The sequence below is a fragment of the Colossoma macropomum genome, unplaced genomic scaffold (genome assembly GCF_904425465.1).
Source record: "Colossoma macropomum unplaced genomic scaffold, Colossoma_macropomum, whole genome shotgun sequence".
NCBI lineage: Eukaryota > Metazoa > Chordata > Actinopteri > Characiformes > Serrasalmidae > Colossoma > Colossoma macropomum.
The window spans coordinates 23885511-23908360 of record NW_023494800.1 but is presented as its reverse complement, the minus strand read 5'-3'; the positions used below and the strand labels follow the sequence as shown (position 1 = coordinate 23908360).

At 40.4% G+C, this 22850-nt stretch overlaps 1 protein-coding gene across 2 annotated transcripts; it reads left to right on the top strand.

The window, feature by feature from the left end:
* Positions 1-4668: 4668 nt before the first annotated feature.
* LOC118819642 (proline-rich protein 7) lies at positions 4669-21678 on the top strand. 2 transcript variants are annotated; one of them, XM_036587452.1, is made up of 3 exons: positions 4669-4891; positions 7407-8182; positions 13688-21678. In XM_036587452.1, exons 2-3 carry the CDS (start codon positions 7882-7884, stop codon positions 14140-14142), a joined length of 756 nt encoding a protein of 251 aa, XP_036443345.1. In that variant the 5' UTR covers positions 4669-4891; positions 7407-7881; the 3' UTR covers positions 14143-21678. The 2 variants fall into 2 exon arrangements, with proteins under 2 accessions (XP_036443345.1, XP_036443346.1); XM_036587453.1 differs by having other exon boundaries at positions 4669-8182.
* Positions 21679-22850: the final 1172 nt, after the last annotated feature.

Sequence of the window (22850 nt, the reverse complement as noted above, 5' to 3'; positions counted from 1 at the left end):
AATAGAGTATCTAAGTATAATAGTTGCATATTTTTTATTTGTTGATGACTTTCCTGACTGTTAAGTCGTAGCTAATGGCACCCATAGTGGGTCGCAGAGGTAAATCATGAATGGGTCAATGTAAATCCCAGGAGGGTGTTGGGGAAAATGCATCCACATAGCAGAAAAAACATACGAGAAATCTTCTGTAGATCTGTACAGAAGTGGTTCTTGCTGTTTTTTTCAAGACTTTTATATTGAATATGCATGGCAAGCATTGCATAAGCATGCACAGGCTGCAGTTTCACTTTTTTGCCGCTTTGCCAGGTGTACAAAATATTGAGTTTAGTGGGGCATGATGATCAGTTGGTGGGGCACTGCCCCCTAAATGACCCCCCTGACTCCAGGCCTGGCAGATCCATCTCTTATTTCATGATGGTGCCAGTTTTTGGGTAGGACCAAGCTGACACACACCTCCTCTCATTTGCATGGACTCTGCTATTGCAAGTTTTAATAATGGTCTGGTCTGTAGCAGGAGCATGAATCTTGGACCTCACAGTGATTCAGTTACAGTCCTTAGTGCATTATGAAATTTCAAATTTAACTATGATTTTGTTATTTTGCAGAATCATTTTAAAAATAGACTATGTACAAGTTTCTACACTTATGCTTTGGTGGGAGGCGCACCATATATTTTCTCATTCATACTGATCAAGCTAACGTTAGCCATGAGGGCTCAGTGTTCCCTGATCTATCTGTATGATACATCAAACCTCAAGATATGTTAAGGAAACCTATGAAATCATTCTGAAGGTCATGGTGAGGGTCATAGGGTAACCAATGGTCCTATAGGGAACAATAAGGACTATATTATTAATAGGATTGTGCCAGGGTAGGCTAGCATCAGTCAGCTAATTAGCTAACTAAACTTTGCAATGCAAACTGTTTTTTTGGGAAATTATAGCATAAACTTTGTGAATTATTGCTTTGTCTATTGTATTGCACTAACCTTTTTGTTACTAGTTATGTACCAAAGGGAATGGGAACCAGTGGGGCCAGTTGTTCCCTAGAAACTTGCAGTGCGGGAACATAGAGCATTGGGAATACTGGGAAGGTTGTTTCCGAAATTATAAAGAGGGAACACAGAACCTGGAAAACATAATTCCCTGGAAACATAGGGAAGGTTTCCTAGACATTTCAGTGAGCGAATAAAGGGCCCTGGGGACATGGAGATGACCCCAGCCAAAGTAACAAGCTTTTACCTCTGCTCCTCCGACATCTAGCCCTGCTTGCCTCTGCCACACACTGTTCTGTGAGTGAGTGTACCTGTGCACAAAGTAGATCAGAGGTGTTGATTTAATTGATTTTTATGTTTGAAATAGACTGGGAATTTTATTTCAGGCAAAAAAGATCATCACAATCGATTATAATAAATTTCTAGCATGCCAAAATGTATGCAGTCGAATCTCCGCTTTCTTACATTCTTACCAGCGCTATTACACACTGAACAATGCGCATTGCCAAGCCTTAGTAAGCTCAGAGAGAGATTCGAGACTCAGAGATTCGAACATGAATTCCAATAGTGGAACTCACACTTACCCTAGAAGCTGTTTTATTTTATCAATTGAAAATCCCCTTGTCAGTTTCTTGCCTGCCAGCTACAGTAGGAAATATAGTAAAGAAAAGGAAAATGAAGGAAAATGACAGCAATTTAAGCAATGTGAGTTGAGTCATGAAAGGCCATAATTTTAAAACATTTTTTAAACATATCTGCCTCATTTGAACAGATAATAACACATTTCAGTGCTCAGCATATTGTATAATCTTATGATTTCAGCATGCAACGTTTCTTAGCAATACATTAAAACGTCTTTAATGGGACCGTTTTATTTCTTATGGTCAGTCAGACATAGTCCTCCTTAATATATAGTATTTAAAGTAGAATTTCTGCATGATTTAATTGATCAATCACAAAAAATGTTCAGTCACTCTTTGGAAGGGTGAGGGATCGAGCGAAAACAAATGTAGCTTCAGCGGCAAAGCTTGCCCAGAAATTATTGCAACCTGACACGTTTCCCTTTTCAAACCCCAAAAAGCTGTTCACAAGCCATAGAAGAAAACTACTTTAAAACGCTTAATAAATCAATTCCATACTCAGAAATTTAGCAGTAAACTACTTTAAACTGCTTAAAATTTCAAAGCCATAGCATTCAATTTGCTGGGCTTTAGGTTACAAATTATCTCCTATGGAAGACCACTGATACAACTTAATCACTCTGCTAGCTTGCTAGTTAGCATGTTAAAGTCCACATGGCTAAAACAACAAAAAGAAGTGCACTACACTACGGCTCTACACCAACTTCCCAAAAAAAGGTCTTGCATTCTGAGGTTTACATGGTTTGCTGATTAGCTCAGTGAGGACGAGAGCATTTTGCTTGAAAATCCTGCTCCTCACTGTCCAGTCCTCCCCTTCTGCTGTGAGTGGCCACTTGTGTAACATAGGTGTGATGCACATCCAAGTGGTGAGTCAAAGTGGGCGAGGTGAAAAAAAAATAGGGCCAACATCCTGAGCATCAGGCAACATATTCATAACCATGTTGTGTAATAGCATTCTGTGAGGGAGCTTTTAGAGGCATAAAACTCTTCAGATGTCTGGTTCCTATCACCACCACTGTGAACACTTCTGACTCTCTAAGTTTCTCTTGAACAGAGCATTTCACATCAGACACATCTGAATGACTTCACATCTTATTTATTGATGCAGACAAATAGAAACATAAGTGGAATTCCCATTTAAAGGTGGGCAGGATCACAGCGACTATAAGGCCGGGGGTCTGGATTGAAATAATGGTTGGAAACAATTGCATGGGACAAATCAGGGTGGACGAAAGATCTACCATTAATCACATTTAATACTGCTAAACGTTAAAAGCATAAATATGCGAGTGCTTGAACTTCAAGGGCTTTCTTTTGAAGTGCCGAAACTTGCAATATGCACCACACCTTTTTGCAAAGGAAGAAGCATGTGGAGTGAAAAAATAAGGTCTTTGAGATGCAGACTGATGCTAACAGTCCAACCACTTACTACAGTATGCTTCCCTCTGAGACACATCTGTCAAATAAGTCTCTCCTCACAAGCACACACAATAACATCATTGTGGGAGGCAGGATGCTCTGGACACAGCCCTTCTGTGGACCGGTTTACAACTGAGGAGACACTGTGTGCATTCTGCAAGTAGATTAACTTCAAATTTGTTTCAGCAGAATGAAACGTTCAAACTTATTTATGAATCATTTATAAAATTTGCCTGTTTTCTGAATTAAATGAACTGGATCACATCACAATGCACCCAATCCTTCACCTACTAGCATTACAAGGTATGTTATATCTAGAGCATTTGACCCTTTCCCTCCCGAGAGGCCAGCCAGGTGCTAGTTCAGTCTTTTGTCATCTCTAGTCTTGACTACTGCAGCTCGCTCTTTGCTGGTCTTCCTATGTGGTCCATCAGGTCCCTGCAACTCATCCAGAACACAGCAGCACGGCTGGTCTTCAACTACACTCTTTGTCCATTTTATCAGCTCCACTTATCATATATGAGCACTTTGTAGTTCTACAATTACAGACTGTAGTCCATCTGTTTCTCTGCATACTTTGTTACACCCTGTTTTTCAATGGTCAGGACCCCCACTGGACCACCACAGAGCAGGTATTATTCATTCTCAGCACTGCAATAACACTGACACGGTGGTGGTGTGTTGGTGTGTTAGTGTGTGTTGTGCTGGTACGAGTGGATCAGACACAGCAGTGCTGCTGGAGTTTTTAAACACTGTCCACTCACTGTCCACTCTATTAGACACTCCTACCTTGCTGGTTGGTGTAGATGTAAAGTCAGCGACTGAAGCTAATCTGTTGCTGTAAAGTTTGTGTTCATCCTCTAGTGCTTCATCAGTGGACGCTGCCCACAGGACGCTGTCGGCTGGATATTTTTGGTTGGTGGACTATTCTCAGCCCAGCAGTGACACTGAGGTGTTTAAAAACTCCAGCAGCACATATTTCTTTCATTTATTGTGGAATGAAGTCCAGCAAAATAAATTACAGGCAGGTATTTAAGTGCAGGCCCAGTGCCACCTAAACATTTTGAGTACAGTTATCACATATCAGTTTGAAATACTGGTTAAATCTAACATCTGCCCAGTGCCGATACATTTTTACCCTTTTAATTAATGTTATAATTAATCTGTAGAATATTTGATGGACATGTTTAAATATGTTGTTTTTTGTGACATCACAAAAACAGTGAATTCAGAACTTTGAAAGTTTAAGTTTGTTTATATAACGTTACTACATGAAACCCTTTCATTACAAAAAGAAAGGTTTTTTTTTGTTTGTTTTTCCATGCTAAGGTCCCTTTAATATCAATAACAGAATAATAAACCGAGGGTTTACGGGGTTAATATATCTAGATATATCCAGCTGACTTAAAATAAACCAGCTCAAGCTGCTCAACAGGTGTGAACGTATTATGAGCCGTATTTTGGCAGCTGTGGTCCGAGAGTGGTGAGCCAAGTCTCTAGAGGCGAGAGAAAGTCGTGAATAAAGAATCACGACCGAGGTGCGCCAGATAAACAACGTTCAGGGTGCACCGAGCCTGCTTCCGTGACGGCCTCGGTGTTTTGGTTGTGGAAACGGTTAAAAAAAGGAGGAGCGAGCATGAAGTCTGTCCGTTTTCGGGGGGGACTCGTCTTGCTCCGTTTGAAAGAGGCGAGCACGACACAGCAGCGCTCGTGATAGCACGTCGTCGGCTGAGCGGCACTGTGGGTGTGTTTTATTAGCTGCTCGCGTGAACTGCAGGTAGCGGAGCGCCTGAGCGACACGGAGCCGGCGGAGCGTCTCCTCTCTCTCCTCTCCGAGGTAAAGACGTGTCCGTCTCCGTCTGTGTGTGGAAATGAGTCTGAACCTGTGAGGAATAACCTGAGCAGCTCGAGGCGGAGGGAGTCGAGTCGTGCTCAGCCCCACAGGTTTGACACAGGTCTGAGAGGCGAGTGAGAGGTAGGACAAACGCTGCTCTCTCTTATCAGCGGGAAACACTGTGAGGAGACAAACGGACAGGAGCCAGGTGTCAGCTACGCGAGGGGAACTGGCCGTTTGTGCTCTGTGGCGATGCGCAGGCTGGATTCGTGTGAGAATGATACCGCTAAACTGACATATTCCACACCTTGAGCCTTTTTAATATCGAAACGAAGCCTTAGCAACAACTTCCCGCGTACCTGACACTTCCAACGGCCGTTATCCTCACGTGAGAGGAGGGAATGATAGTTTACAGCGGGGAGCGCTCCTCATTGGCCGCGCTCATTAACATCAAGTTTACCATAGAACTCCATTCATCACAGCAGTCTGTCTGTAGAACTACATCTTCGTGGGCCGTGAATGAGAGCTGGCTGTTTTGTTTTCTTCTGAGGTCCATTTGTGTGGTTTTATGTACCAAAAAAAATGGCTTAATTTTACATAACCATTTTCAGCCTCTCTCGTTCCTCTTAGAATTGAACCAGCTTTTTGTTACTTTGCCTTCATGACTGATATATGTAAATGAGCTCTGTTCTGATTGGCTGTCTTATATTGCGTCTCATTTAAAAAGCAGTCCAGGCTGAAATACCCTTTATAACCCCAGTGTGAGTGGGCGGAGCTAAACTGCTGTTGGCTGAATAGACATATGCATCTGTTGGCATTACGAAAATATTGAATTCAAAACAGGCTATTTTTGCAGCTTAGTCTCCATATATTGACTGGGAAGTAAATGGTACATTAAGAAACTTTACAGTGTTTTACATACTACACCAAATCCTTTCATAAAAAAAAAAACATGTAAATTCTGTTTTCCTGATATGGGCCATTTAATTATTTTATTTGTTTTTCTTTTTATTATATATAAGGAAATTGATACCTTAGTTGTAACTGAAACGTTAATAGGTTAAACTATTACTGTTACTAACACATGACACTATAGGTGAGCAATATGACAATTTTTGTTGTTCTAATAAATTTATTATAATTTTTATGATAAACAGTACTGATGCTGTCAGGAATGCTCAATGTTCAGGTATCAAATGCAAAATCAACATTATACAGATATTATACATATAAAGATATGATGACAGTAGATAATTCACTCACATCCTTGAAAGACACGTCTTTCACAAAGTTTTGAGTTCTCTTTGAATTATCTTTAAATGCACTCGCAATCATCTGATTCATCTTCTATGTGCGATTACACATTTACACCGAGAGGTCTCCAAATCCCCAAAACTTACACAGTGTAGCTTTAAAGAGCACTGCCCAGCTGCATGCTTCATTAAAAGAGAGCCCAGAGATTACGATGGCAGCTTTTAAATGTGGCAGTGCTAGTGGATTGTGTATTTGTTTCAAAATATTGTGAGCTGTATCATGTAATGTGAAATTCTCAAGTATTGTTATATTTTTGCCATATTGCCCAACCCTTCACAACATTGTTCACTCTATAAAATTCCTACAGGACTGAGAGGTCAAAAGAAGGTTACATTTTTGCAACAGATAAGTAAAAAGTGATGACAGCTTTCCATTCCATTGTATCGTCAGCAGCAAAGCATCTAAGACTTGCTGGATACTGCTCCAAACTCCTGAAAACGCCAACCAAATAATGACACTTAGAGCCAATAACCTACTAAAATGATATGAAGCAGCAGTGGTATTACGTAGAACAGAGATGTAAAATGATGGTGTGGTTGCTGGACAGAAAATGTCCTGAGAAGCGTTTATGGATTATAGAGCAACTGTGGTGAGTCAGAGACGCCGATGAGAAAACGATAAACAAAGCAAGGCATTGATGTAATCTGTATCCTCAAGGTCATCAAGAGGGGAGTCTGAAATAGTCTAAGATAGAATTATTGTGTTGTGCAGGCAGCAGAAGCCATGACTTGATTAGAGAGACAGCAAACGTGTGCTGAAGAGAGATGGTTGCGTAACTGGACTTAATGGGAGGCAGTAATGGCATTGGTTTGTAGGAGGGAAGCAGGGGAATTGGCATGTTTAGAGGTATCATTAACAGCCGAAGAGGCGGCATGCTGAAAGTCACCATCACGTTTGAGCGGTCAAGTCATAAATTGCATTGCTGAATGAGAACTCATGCTGTTGACACCATTTTCTAATGCTGCTATACAGAAGGCCACAGGTTTTTTTTTTTAGAAGAGCAGTGTGTGCTTTTCACTCTGCAATGTGTGAAATTGATACTCACCCCCTAAAGTCATTGTGGGGGCTGTGCTTGAACAGCTGAGATCAATTATGAAAGGGGCCGTTGTGTTTCATATATTACGGCCAGTGTTTTGAAAATATGACAAGTTCATAAGTGATGATGATCGCCCCCCTTCCTATGTCCTTTCTTTTTGTTGAGCAGCATGTGGGCTGGTGTCCTCTGGAGATCTGAAGAGCCCTGATCCGCTCCACCGAGGGGTCGTCCGGCAGGAGGAGACCCTAGCTCTGCAAGAATTGGCATTCCCTTAGTTGGAGCAGCTGTTGAGAAAAGTGCATCTGTGGAAATCCAACTTTCTTTCTTGGAGAGGACCTGTCGCAACCCCTTAGGAGGTGCTTTGTTACCTCGAAGTTTGCAGCACACTTCCGCACCCTGCAGTTTGAGGAAATGCACTTCCTGGGACGAGCTTTTCCACAGGAAGATCTTAGTCCTGAAAAAAATGTTCTCAACTGACTCTCAGATTTATTTGATTTTCTCCTGAAATATGACTTTGGGGCATGCCGTTCTGAGACTTAATGACTGAACTCTGTAAGATTACAGCAATACGACAAAAGCATTCACAACTTTCTGTCTTCTCAGTTGGACTGTGGAGGGCCAGAGCTTTATCAAAGACCTAGTCATGGTGATGTCACAGGGCACGTATACTTTCCTGGCGTGCTTCGCCGGATTCTGGCTGGTCTGGGCTCTTATTGTAATGGTGTGCTGCTTCTGCAGCTTTGTGCAACGTAAGCTGAAGCGCCAGCGTGAGGAGAGGCTGCGGGAGCAGTGTCTCAGGGCCCTCGAGATGGAGCCTCTGGAGTGTACGGCAGCAGCATACCCTGCTAGAGAGACCCCTCAGTTCTGCCCGCCTCCTCAAATGATGTCTCCACCAGTGCCAGTCTCCCACACCATCCATCAGGGGAACTGGACCACACCACAAGGTAGGGTTCATTTGTGAACCTCATGCATTCCTTTCATTTTTAGTCTTTAGGCCAGAAACATACTCAGCGCAACCCAAACACAAATGACACTCCTGGTCAATGCATTGTAAACATGCGATCCCGCAGTACAAACTCAGTGTGCATTCTTACATTACTGAGGCTTTTAAAACAGCAGTACTCAAGGAGCTAAATAAAACAAAGTATCTTTGAACGAGCTCTACTTTATTCCAATAGCCACAACAATTGAACCATCACATCGTATATGTCATATGAGCAAACCAATTATGTGAGAGACTCAATAAACTGCTAGTCTGCCATGAGTGTTGACTGGGAGAAAGCTTGTCGGCGGTGCAGGATAGCTTGGCCAGGCTTGGCTTTCGCTGTAGCCTCCCTTGCTGCGACAGTCAAGATGGAGCTTGCACTTGCGGTGCATTATGAATTGCATCATGACGCATTTTAGAATGCATGAAACCGTATCTGCACAGCTCAAAGCATTCACGTTTGCGTTCAGTATGATTCTGGCCTTATGTGTTTAGACCTGATGAAACAAAGCAAGGCTTTAGTTTAATCTCTATTCACAAGGTCAGCAAGGTCTTGTTGCGTAGGCAGAGGAAGCCATGACCTGATTAGATAGACAGGAGGGCTCAGGCAACTCACTACACAAAGCTACTTCAAACAAAAAGACAAAATATGGATCCCTTTAAATTACACCAAGTACTTGCATAATTCCTAATGTATAGTTCCAACAAGACGCGGTGAGCTAATTGATTAAATACCTTTTTTGTTGAAATAGTCCTGTGCCCTAATAAGAGCAGTACTATCTAGTCTTGAATGCTCATGTGGGGCGTGCAGGAGAAAACGTCCACACCTCACACGGTGTTGGCAGCCTGAGCCGAATTCTTTCATATATGACATGGTAACAGAGAGCGGTGTGTGGGTTGTGAGTGGGCAGAGGAGTACAGCAGTGAGTTAGCAGCACCGAGAGAGCTGGGCTAATCATGCGCTCCTGCAGCCAGGCACAATGCCAGATACAGAGGATCCCGGGCCTGGGGCAAAGAATGTCCCTTTAAAGCAGGGCCAGACATACAGGACTGATGACCACAGATTAAGACAGGGGCTGAATAAGAAGTCAACTCTTCAAAGACTATAAGTCAGGAAGAATACAATGGTAAAATTCAGCTTTCACGGTATCTCAGGGGTTCAGAGTTGTGAAGGCATGCTGTGATTCTGCAAGAGCTAGCAAAGAACAGCGTGTGAATAATGTCCAGTGAAAACATTCTATGTGAAAGCTAATCTAAAACAAAAGTTTAGCTATAGTCTGTTTAGCACCAACTAACTTTAAGCCATGTTTGAAAGCATACATTATGAAACTAGCATCTGCTCTGAAAGCAAAATAGTTTTCCAGTAACGGTGTAACGATTTCACTCCATAATGAAAAATCTAATTTCAAACCATGTATTGAAATTTAAACCAGAGGGCAAAGTGGGCATGGTGGGGGAAGAGCTTATGTTACACATGCACATGCTAAAAAAACTGTGCTTTTTATAAACCAGTTATAAACTCTAGCAGTTATTATTTTGTGGTTTTAGTTGAATTGGAGAATGTTCATTTTTTCTGTGCCAAACCAGTCCATGTAGTATATAATTAAAGCTCTGTAGAATCATTTTTAACATACAAAATATCAAAAATCGAATTGAATCTTGAACCTCAGATCATGTCAAACTGGAAAACTTTAACAGAGAATTTAACAGAAATTTAGACGTAACAACTAAATATACTATCAAACATTTCAGTATTTAGTGTGTCCACACTTTGCCTTTATTACAACCTACATTCTTTTAAGACTTGCTTTCGGTGTTTCAAAGAAATCTTTGATATATAAGGATACTTTTCCACACCTGCAAAGTTTAGTCTTAGATAGGGATACATCGATACCGATATTGGTATCGGGTATCCGTCTGATAGCATGATTATTTAGTCGTATTCATACTTATAAAAATGCACCTATACCAACTTCAAGTTCAACCTGATACCATGCGCTAATGAACAAACGACTCAAGCTAGCACTGAACAAGGATCTGCTTGAACAAGTGTTGTTGACGCCGTGGTAGTCAGAGACAAAGTCATTGGTCACTTTAAACATTCTGCCTCAGCATATTCCCTGTGCTGTGTAATTTTGACCTGTTTTTAAGCACACACAAACATAATCACAACCACTTCCCCTGCATGAGTGAGTCACATAAGCTAACAAAACATGCAGTGTGAGCACCCACGTCGTAGCTTGTCAATCAGATCAAGCGTTTTGGTACAGTATGAGCATATAAATCATAAGCTTCAACCATAAATGATGTTCAAACGCACAGTGTGAGTTGTCACCAAAGAACAACATCTTTAAAATGCCTGGTTTTGGAGGCCATTCAACTACAGCTCAACCAGCCAACCAGCCAAAAAGATGTAAAACCACACAAGTGAACTCTTGCATTAGCCTCAGACGTGATTCCTGCTGTTGCTGTGCTGCAGAGGCTGTTGTTGAAAGGGACCAATGAGGATCAAAACTATGAAATGTACTTTACTTACAGCTGTAAGCTGTCTTATATCTAACCTCCTCAGAAATATCTCCTCTGTCATCTGGCTCAGCTGCCTGTGTGCTATGTGTTGAAGTATGAACTAAGATTGTCACTGAAAACAAAGCAACCAATCAGATAAAGCGTTCCTTTCATTTTGCTTCACATGAAAAGCCACGTGCAGCCTTGAGATTGTAACATGACAAAAATGTTATTCAGATTTCACCTGGTATCTTTAGGGTTACGTTTCCATGGCAACTTTGAGAGGTGCAGGAGAAGATACATTCCATTATAGTGTCCTTCTCTCATTTAAGATTTAATTTCTGAGGGTTATTAAATGCCTGGTTGCATAAAACACCTTAAGTTGAATTTTCCCATAAGATTACCCTTAAGTAATTTCTAAGGTTAAGTGTGCTGCACCAAAAATAAAACCATTTAGGGTATTACTTAAGGGTTTACTAAAGTGAAATCGTCATACACGCTTACATTTTCCCTCAATGATCAACCTTTTTTTTTTTTTTTGCACATTTTCATGACTCCTATCGAAACCTCTGGCATATTAGTCAATGTAGGGCTTCATGTTTTTTTTTTCAGAAAGAAATTAAATGTTGTTAGTAGCCATGCAATAATCCAACATATATCTTTGTTAAAAGAAAGAGTTATGTGAAGCTGTGAGATAAGCTTTACTCTGCTTGGCTCCACCTGTATACAGACTGATAGACATTGCAGTTGAACTTGGCTAAAGCCGCCTCCTTTGTCAGGAAGAGGATTGACTGGCATGTAAAACAGCCAATCACAGAGTGATTTTACACAACAACAGGTAGAAAATCGCAGAGCCATTCAAAACATTAAAAATACATGTATGAATCTTTGTTTGCGTCAAGTGTATTAAAAATGTTGATGACACATTTTCAGTGGAGTTTCCGCCTGGCGTGAGAGATATGCTGGCAGTAGTTATCAGACTGATTTTATGAGACTCAGTTAGTTTGGCTGCTACTGGTAACTTTTGTTAGTGACAGGAAGTTGATGCAATGGAATCATATCAGGAATTGTACAACAGTAAAACCTCAGTGACTATAGTAAACCCCTCAGCGTTTTCCCTCAGTTAAGAGAAACGTCTGAGGGGTTTTATGCAGCACCTTTAACAAATTCCCTTTGGTAAGGGAAAACCTACCCTTAAGGTTCATACTCAAGGGAAAAACTTAAAGTGTTTTTTGCAGCTAGGCACAGGTCTTCTATCTGTGGATCCGTAAGCAGGCATTCTCCGATTTTGGTTTGACTACATTTTAACTAAATCTACTCAGTATTAGGTTGTAGGTTGAAGTGTAGGTCCTGTTCCCTGGGTGTGAGGAACATTCAAAGCCTGTGCAAACCATTTTCAAACAAAGGAAACAGCATTTGGGTTTCCAAATAAGAGCAAACCACCAAAAGCTGTCCTTCTATTTGCTTTTTCCTGTACACTTGCCCAACTCCTACATAAGACTGAGTGTACTGATGATAATGGAGAGGGGCCAATAAACAAAGTGGTAGCGTGAAACTCAAAGGGTACATTTCGATCAGCTTTCATCTTTCAATCTTGCAAAAGCACAGTTGATAGACAAAAACAGCCTATGCAATTAAGGTTGAGCCAGATGCAGCCAAACATCAGCCCATATCCTTATCTCTGGCCTCAATAAGGTGGTTTATCACTTCCCTCCACAGGGGCCAATCCTAGCAAGCTTTCATCTGTTGGAGTGAAGGGTGACCTTGCAGAGGCGGATAAAAGCACTTCAGCCCTATCTGACTCTAATAAAAAAAATGCCAAGCGCTCATTTATGGTGCCTGATTTTCTCAGATAACCAATTTTTACATATGGACATCTTATCATTTAATAGATTTACGTCAGCATATTGTTCATCAAGTTTATAATCTGTTTTACTGACAAGGAAGTTTGTGTCTTCCTGTATATGCACATGACCTGGATATTGAGTATGAACTTCATAATCCAAACAGGTGGAGCACTCCATTTGAAAGTGTCAGCAATGCAGCTTCCATTGAATCCTTTATTCTGGACAGATAACATTATTTAAATAAAAAAAAACTATTGAGTCATCATCTTTTAGTGACTGATGGTGGTAAATTGGCTATTTCCTCCACTGCAGGTTAAACATGCTTCTGCGTGTAGGTCAAAGTCTTGCTGCCTACAAAAATCAGAGTGTCTGCTCAAATTATGGGTGCATATTTCTGTGAGTGAGATCAGCAGGAAACTTTTCACCAGATACTATAGTCTTGTGTGAATGCTGCTGGAATAAGCCACCTGGTTAGTATGGCTGGCCTGAACAGCAGTTTACAGGTTTCAGATGCTCAGTGTTTTCAAATGAATACCCAAATACTCATTCTCAAAACTACCCTTAAAATCAATGATATTTAAGTTTTATTTAACCATAATTTTTGGTTTGTTACAGCAGTATTCAAAATACATCTAGTAGACAGTAACAGTGTATCAATAGTGTATGTCGGATATGGCACAATTGAACTAAAATCAGACATTGGGTAAGGCATGTAGCCTACCAAGCATTAGTCAGATAAGGATCACAATGTTTCAGTGTTTTCATATTTGAGATGATTCATCAAACTGAAAAAAAAATATTGCTCAGTAATTCACAGTGCTCCCACACATGTGATTTCTTAGACATCTTTGCTATTTTAGCTTAAATGGCCAGGTGGAAAGCTGCACTTTGTTGCACTCTGTGGCGAGGTGCCGTGGATGCTTAGCATGAATTTATGATGCATTCCACTAAACCAGCTATAATTTATTTATTTATTTATAACATATTTATATACATACATATATATATATATATATATATATATATATATATAAAAAACGTATATATATCCAAGTTGCCTGCATTAACTTAAACCTGTTTTCTGTTTCACTGCAATCCCCTGATGAATCCAGTTCCTGCTGTCCCTGTTGACAACGACATCTGTGGGAAACCCCCTTGCTATGAGGAAGCAGTTCTAATGGAGGATCCTCCACCCCCTTACAGTGAAGTTCTTGCTGATCCCAGAGGAGGAACATACACTAAACCTGCACCACGTTCTTCCAGAGAGCACCAGGAGTCAGAAACCCGAAAGATGGCGCCACCCATGACGGTGTTCCCCGAACGTGGCTACTCCTCGCTCATCCGTCTGCCCACCGCCAGGCGCTGGGATTCCCTAGGACACCTGCTGTCCACCATGGACCTCAACCACAACAACCTGCCGGCAGAACCCCAGGCCTCGGCCATCGCCACCATGCCCCGCGAGGGCCGGACTCACACAGACCTGGGCCTGCGGAGCCTCAGGGGTTTGGATCACAATTACGGACTGCCCACTGCCTTCCCCCTTCTTGGCCGAAGTACGGCGGTGTGAAGCTCTGAACGTTTGGACCACTGTGGAGCACTTTCTGAGGCTAATGCTGATAATGGTGAGTCATTCCTGCTGTTCAGGAGACTCCAGCTATTGATCTGATGACATTTTCTCTCTTTTTTGGGAGCTGGGAGGCGAGAAGAGCTTATCGGAAGACTCAAAGGACCATTCCACTTTTCCCCCTCAATCTTGTATCTGTATGAGAAGATTATACAACAGATGTATCTCTCTCTAGCTCTCGATCTCTTGCTCCTCCTCTCTCTCCTGTGCTCTGTGGCATCCCTGCCTGATGCAGAGCAGCAGCTATTATGTGAGTGTTGTTGCCATGGCTCCCGGGAGCTGTCTGCAGCCCACCAACGCCTAGCCCCTTGCGGCCTCCTCTCTTCCTCTCTTTTCTTCTCGTCAGCCTCAGACTGATATTATATGAATGGCATTTGAAATCCTGTCTTTGTAAACTAGGTCTAGCACAGGGCCACAACATAGCAAAATGTCCATGGTCTGTACTGTAGCCATATCATAGCCTGGGTGCCAGATTTGCCAGTATGGTGGCGTATACCTTTCGGTTTACAGTCGCTAACCATTCTACTCAATGTTTGCAATCTTTCACTGTCTGGTTAATACTTGGTGAAGAGACCCCTCACTCTTGAACCTTATGGCTTTTGTATGTGGTATATTAAGATACATGGTGGATGTCGTAGGTCACTGTGACTTTTTAGGACTGTAATTGGTCCACTTCATCATAGTCAGATTCAAGGGTGTCAAGTTGAAGTCCTTTTCGGAGATGAGTGTTTTCCCTCTTCTAACACAGGGCTCCTCAACTTTAGTCCTGGGGACCTACTGCCCTTAAAATTTTTTTCCTGCCTAAACCAGTGTTAATCCCATCAATGAAAATGCTGATGGCTTTTTTATTTTTGTCATTAACAACAAGACAAAAAATCCACTCATTGCTGATTGCAGTGTCAGCTAATTGCTTAAACAATACTAGCTGTTTTGATTTGATTGATATTTCAAACCTATATGTGATGACATTTATTGCTTGCTGAAAGAGCAGAACATTTAGACATCAGTGGGCTACTGTGCTGTAATACATTGTCTTCATTTTACTTCGCTTATAACGTTTTTTGTAGAGTTACATCTCTCCATAATGCTAATACAGGTGGATGCAGACATTTTATAAGTGCTTGTGTATCAGTGTTGGCTAATATATACGTGAAAAATACTGGTTATCAGCAATAACCCATAACTCTGAATCAAGCTCAACTTTTAGCTGTTAGCCTTGTGTTCAGGTCACAAAAAAAAACTACAAACATGGCAGATTTGTATTGGATTAAAATGATGGTTCCTGTCAGTAATCACTCAAATTACAGCACCTCCCCAGGTAAAACTCCAGCTCAAATAGAGCTTTAGTAAATTGTAGTTTTACAATGACTTCAGTCAACTGAACCCAAAGCCTGTTAGCCTGTTAGCTGGCTGGCTGATACAGTAAGCGTAGCTGCTACCCTATTCCTCTAACTGTTAGCTAAATTAACAAGACATGAAGAAATGAACACTGGCCCCACCACACCTGATTCCACTTATAAAGGGCTTGATAATTACCAGGTGTGTTGTGCCAGGGAACACTTGAAACTACACAGGGCAGTGGGTCCTCAGCATTGGAGTTGAACCATTGTTCTTGCACACCAAATTCAACATTCCACAGGCTTTGCTAATTAGCTGAAGAGTTGAATATGTTGTGTTAAATGAGATACAGCGCTAAACTGCAGTGCTGTGGGCCTCCAGGACTAGAATCTGACACCTCTGCTGTAATTCAGTCTATTCAGCTCCCAGTTTAATTTTCATTATCATGTAAGGAACAGGCACCTCGGATATGATGGTTTCTGACTGTAAAGCAGCAGGTAAGCAAACATGCTGGCACAGTTTGACTCCCGGACTAGCTACATCATGCTGCTCAATTGTACAAAATGTACTTTATAAACTGTGAAATGTCACCTTGCTGCTTTGTCAAGGTAAACGTAATGAAATACAGAATTCTGCACAAGTTTTTTTTCCTCTCCCTGGAAGGATCTGGAACTTTTTTGAAGTAAGGCTTTCTCCAGAGTAATTGCCTGCTCTACAAGAAGATGTTCTGAAACTGCCTGGTAATTACAATTTGATAACCGTCTGGTGTCTTCATTTGCTTGGAATGTCTCCCACAGCTTTTAATTCATTACTCAATGCGGGTACAGGGGGAGACAGTAATGTTTTTTCAGTCATTTTTTCCATATTTTTTTTTTGTCAGTGAATACCAGTATCTCCCTCTGAAGAATTTCTCAGTCTGTTTGAAAACTTTTATAATGATGCAATTTTTCATCTCCCTTAATTTCCCCGACAGACTGATAAGTCCATTAGTGAGCCTCTCTTAAATAATGTGAATTAAAATTCATGGGCATTTCTTTTTCAACATGGCATGTTTTTATGAAAAATGACTGGCATAAGCTGCATTGAGACTGAACTTTGCTGCCTACAATTAATTTTACCATTTTCATTTGCAGTGAACGAGGTTTTCATGCTACATTATTATATCGTTGCTGTTACATCAAAAGTCCATAACTACTTTTTTTTCTCATTTATTTCTTTACACCATTTCAAAACACCAGCTGCCCTTTACATTGTATGAAGATATCATGATATAAATGGTCAAAGATTTCTTGGAATAAAATCTTTAGGGCTGGGATCACTTACCGCTTCATAGATAATTACTAATAACAGCCAGGAAGTTTTAAGTAGAATTTATCAGGTTTTCTTTTGCATTTTATATGCATTAGCGTTATGTTCCACTATCCAAACCCCAGTCCTGGTTTTACTTCATTTTTACACACAGCACTCAGGGCTTGCCCGATTGCAACACTGGCATGCTACTACGCAAACATCTTAAGAAGTAGCATTTTTATTCTTATTTAAAGTTTAATGTATATTTACCATCAGGTCTTTCCACAACTAGTCAAATATTATGGATGAAAATAGTGCAAGCAGTGTTTAAAGCACTGAAGCCTGAACACCCTTTTTTAAATTAAAAACAACATAGGAAGAAGACAAAAAAAGAATCCATTCAGTAATAAAGTTGGCACTTTTCTTTTGGCCAGTGGAAAGACGCACCAAAGACACAGAAACTGGGTAACAGCCCATTCTGCTAAAACAAAGTTCCCAATTTATTGATTTTGCAAAACTGCTTATCGTCCCAGCCCTAAAAATCTTCTTAAGAAGATTATTGACCAATTCAGAGATCTGAGGTTTTGTTACAATATACTTTTTTGCAAAGGATATGTGCTGAAATACTGCTTCCCAGTTCCCCTGTTAGTCATCACAGCAGTGGATGTAGTTCAGGGGCTGTTTGGTCTCCTTTTCAAATGGTGCTCCACTGTCCTGGTAGCAAAACATGATTTGGTAATGCAGCCCACATTTCTTCAGCGTAGTGATTGCTGCATTGTGGAGAGATTTCATTTTGTCACAACCGTCTTTTATTGCCATCGTTTCCCATCATGTCTCCCTGCCCTCGAATGACTCTACCTCACTCATCCTAATGGCTGTCTTTGTTAACATCTCAGCATATGAATGTTGCTTTCATGTGTCCAATAGGCACTTTCGAATGACATTTGATTAGTATAGGCTCCTTTTTGGAGGCCTGATCTAAATAACAAACAGCAGTGAGTGGGGTAATTAAGCAGAGCACATTTAACAAGATGCCTTTATGGCTGAACTGCTAGAACACAATGATCTTTTACTAAAGCGGAGGGAGGGATGCGAAAACTTATTTCTAGTATTGTGATTTTAATGCTCCTGCTGCATGTATTTATTTGAAGAGGATGAGCTGGAAGGTCTCCCTCCTTGTCACAGCTTGCACAGACAATTATGTAATCTAAAACCAGTGAAATTGCATAACAAAAAAGTGACTTGTTTTTTTTTCTAATTCTAGCTTGGGAAGGAAAGTGAGATGTCTGGTTGTTTTTGGGTTGACCAATCTCAAAAGTTGCATCCACATTCAAAGACAACAGCCCTGAACTGATAAAAAGGAGAACACTGAGTACCCAGATCTGAAAGATTTGGTCCTGACAAGCAAGGCTACAGTACGTTTCAGTATTCATAGCCAATGTTCAGTAGCCTATTTAGGAGATACTGTGTATATACATTCAGAGAAGACATATATATATTTTTCTAGCTTAGATAATAAAAGGCTCAAGGACAATCAACAGAATCAGCTCTTAAGGGCACCTCGATGCGAGTCAGTACAAACAGCGGTGTCCAAATGAACTCAAACAGATCATTAGAATGACTGAAGGTGAAGTGGGAATTACAACAGTGCGTATTCTTGTCCCACGCTGGTTTTTAATCTTTTATTTTTGAATGTAGTCCGCTTCTATTATACTGTGCTTCTATTTTCGCTGCCGTTTTGAAATAGTTTGGTCTGCTTTTGGTCTGAGAGAGAGAGCGAGAGAGAGAGAGAGAGAGAGAGAGCGAGAGAGAGAGAGAGGAGGAGAGGCAAAAGGCAGAGGTGTAAAGTGTCGTTCCTCTGCCAGCGTGTTGCTAAGCGACCAAAACAGAGCGCGCTGAGTCTGTTTACATAGAATAATAAAAGTGAACAGCATCTATCCATCCGTCCATCCATCCATCCATTCATCCATCCATTAATCTCACGGCCCTTTCGTGTTCACCCTAAGTGGATTGTGTGCCACAAATAAATGAACGAGATGTGCTCCGAAGGGGCCTCTCATCGCTTTGCCACCCCTTCACTGTTATTTTTAGTATAAACTTCCTTTGTCGCTGGGGACACCCTTCTCTTTTGTTCTGTCAATCATAAAATGGTTTATTGAGGTTTTATGCCATCCATAGTTTATTTTAGAAGTCTAAGCATGCTGGGTATTTATAGTCTGTTTTAGGGCATTTTTCCACTGCACTGTGCTTTTTCCGTTGTATCGACGGTTCCAGTTAAAGAGTGGTAGCGGTTACAAACAGGATCTAATGGTACTTGAGGGCATTCACCTGTCGTTGGTAACACTTGTACCCAACAACATATAGCTAGTGGACTTCTTTCCTATTCCAGATAAGAATAAAGTCACCAAGCTCTATTATGTGACCCATACGAGCACCAAAACACAAACTAGAATGGTATCTTGGATCCTTTGCTATTTATTGAATTATTTCTTTGAAAGGGTTTGCTCAGGTGAGCTAGTTAGGAGTAGTATTTTGTTAGCCTTAACAGAATGAGTGTTTTTGCTCACACTTAGCAGAGAAAAATATAAAGTTTGCTCGACTATATACTGTCTGGAATGTTCCAGCTGTCTCTCAAGAAAGCTGAAAAAAATAAATAGAACTGCAAGGTCTGTTGGTTCCCCTTTACATCAGTTCTTGTTTTTGAGTTCAGTGGAAAAACGCCCTTAGAGTGGGTTGCACCAGCAAAGATGCAGAAAAACAGAGTTTAGAGATAATGAAACATTTGTCAGTCCAGGATTTATTTTAAAATGTGTTACATTTGTGTTACATTTTACTTAATATTAAACATGGATTAATAAATTTGCTGTTAAAGCCTTAATCTGCTGTTTATTTTGATTGCCTGAATGACAGTTTAAATGTAACCCTGATTACTTTCTTCAAACTAGGTTTGAAGTTCAGCACAACTGGATTAATGGATAAACCTTGATTTAATCCAAGTTTAAGCTTAACCATTATTTGGTGCTACCCACCGTTACAGTGAAAGTGCAGCTAAGGATGTTAAAGAAACGGTTTGACAAAAAATCTAATTCACACAATTTCCCCCGTAGCTCAGGGGAAAACATGCCAAGACATGTTTGGTGTATGCTTCATTTTGGACTGAAGGAAAAATAAGTGGATAGAAGTAGAGACAAAATTCAGGCTTCAAGATGGCTGCTACTGTTTTTATCTACGCAACTTTTGTGCATTTTTGGAGATAAAAGTATTGAATACAGTGTCAGAAATGACATAAACAAGAGATTATTGAAGAACTCGCCATGGATTATTGAAGGTGTGTGATGACTTAGGCGTGCTGTTAGCACAGTGCTAACTAAGGGTGTATAAACATATGCTAGCTACATTAACACAAACCTCACACTTTTGGTGCAAAACAAGAAACACACTTCATTTGGGGGTGAGGGAAACTTGTGTAATTTAATTTTTTTTCCAAACTCCTTTAAATGAATCACTTGTAAGTTTACAGGCCAGCCATTTTCCTTTCTTTCACATGACCTGCGAATGGCAAATTGTGAATGTACGCCATGCAATGTTTACATAGCTTGCAGTGTGTGCTTGATTTGTGTGTAAACACATGATTTGCCAGAGCTCTGTGCTAATTCATAGCTGCTATGTATTGATACCATGTCTTTATGTAAGAAACCTTTTTTTTCTAGAAGCATACATTTGATTATACATCGACTGGACTGACGTAAGACAGTGGAATCTGCCTCTATTGAAAATAAAACTGAAGATAAAATAAGAAGAAGGATAAAAAAGTTATTTGGACCAGTGAACTAACTGGAGGGTTTTTGAAATCTTTTATTAACATACAGAAGCACAGCATGTCACAAAAGATCTTGTGCTTGTTTCAAAAACAGCAAGTGAGAAGCGGACGGAAAAAGGGAAGAGATAGAAAAAAAATAATAAAAAAGAGAGAGAAACTTCAGGAGTTGCTAAGCCTTGCTTCAGGGACAAAGGGGAAATTGTAGTAGTATAGTACTAGTAATAGTAGCAATAGTAGTGGTAGTAGTAGTCTCCTAGTAGTGTGAGAGGGAGAAAGAGCATAAGAATCACTACCAAGGAGGTCGGAGGGTGAAGATTACATTAAAATCATGTCAAAAGGGCCTCGGTTACTGTTAAAGATGCGGGTTGGCTCCCCTTAGCAGTCCACTTTTTTGAAAACATCCCGTCTTAAGAAACCCCGTCCAGTCCTATGCCAGTATTTGTTTTACAGGCCGCAATCACATACATGTTAATCACTGTAGCACTGTACTGACAGTACTAACATTAGAATTAGACCTATTTACAAAACAATACTACATTGGTTTAGTATTATTGCTTGCTTATTTCACTCAGAACATTTGCAAAGAAAAAAAAGTTTTCTAAACATAAAACCGAGGCCTAGGATCTCAGTACCATGGAACAAGGGTTGAAAATACAACGATACGGAAGACTGTTTACAGTCAAAGCTATGAAAGAGCTTTAATTTTAACATAAAGAACAAGCAGTCCAAATCAGATACATGATACGTTTACCAGCAAAAGGTTCCATGTGGAAATTACTTGAGCTTGTGTTCATCCATGTCAGGTTGTGGTTTGGATTAAAGGAATGTTCTCTATTTGCTAACCTGTTTGCTGCATATGTATTGTATTGTTGATTACCTTGGACAATAATTTTGACACTTTGACCTAAGGTATTCTGGTATCCATGCACGATCCGAATGGGGTCTGTGAAAGCCCCCCCTTGCATAACTATGCAGGTTTTACCGCAAAGTCTTCCCTCTGGAAAAAAATGAATTGTACTGATTTACAACCATTGACTGATAATTTCATGCAAGTATTTATTTTATTAAGTATGAATTTAGCAACTGCTATTGTAATTGGCTTCTACTATATGTGTATTTTACTAGTTTGCCTTCAATATACTGTTGCAGAATGAGAGGAGACTGTATGCCTGAAGGAGGGAAGAGCACACTGAGAACTTGGGCTGGAGTTCTTGGCGGCTTTTGCTTTAAGCAAGAAGGCCGGATCCCCTTTTGATAAACAGAGGTAGGAGAGACGGGACTGAGGAACAGGGAGGAGGTGGGGTGTGAAAACTTAATCACAGGAAATGGGAGGGATAGTTGAGGTGGACAATTCATAGGATGTTAGATAGTAAGGAGGAGGAGCTTCATACATGGTCCTCCTTCCAAACTCCATGACTCCATTTTGAGTAAATGGTGTTAAATACAAGGAATCATGTCAATTACTGTGTGTGGAAATCGACTGTGTGATACAGACTTGACAGATAGACATCAGGCTGAAAAATGTTGCTGTATTTCTTTGAGATTATTATCCATTATGAGTTACTGAGAAAAAGAGACTGACAGTCAAATAATATTCAGTAGGATGCCTTTGAGGGCACCTATACTTTTAAATGTATAGTTATTGGGGGTTTAAATCAAGTGGAGAGTGACCTTTCTTTGGATTAGGGAACTAAAACTAAAGTAAATACAAAATAAAGGACCCAGAGTAAATTTTACTGTCCTATAAAACCTTAGCACAAGATGTACGCACATATACATACATACACCCATACACGCACATATGCATACAGCCACATGTGCATTAAACAAATTTCCCAATTGTATCTCTTCTAAAATAGTTATTGCCTAAGTTAATTGACAAATTGACGCTAACGCTATTGCAACCGTTAAAAAAAACTCATAATACCATGTTGTATACATTTCTCATATGTAGTCAAAATATACATATGCCACCTGGTTCTAAGTCCTAAAGGTCTTTTACACCAACACAATAGTGTGAAAACATCAAGATATTGAAAACAATTGGCACGACACAAAAATAGTTTCAAATGACCTTTTTATGTTTACTTCTCTAAAAATAATGTCTTCATTTGAGTCTAACGGCACCCACAAATCCCAAGTCTCACTAATCCTGACACGCTTTCACTTATAGTGTGAGATTTAAATACACAGAATTAGAATT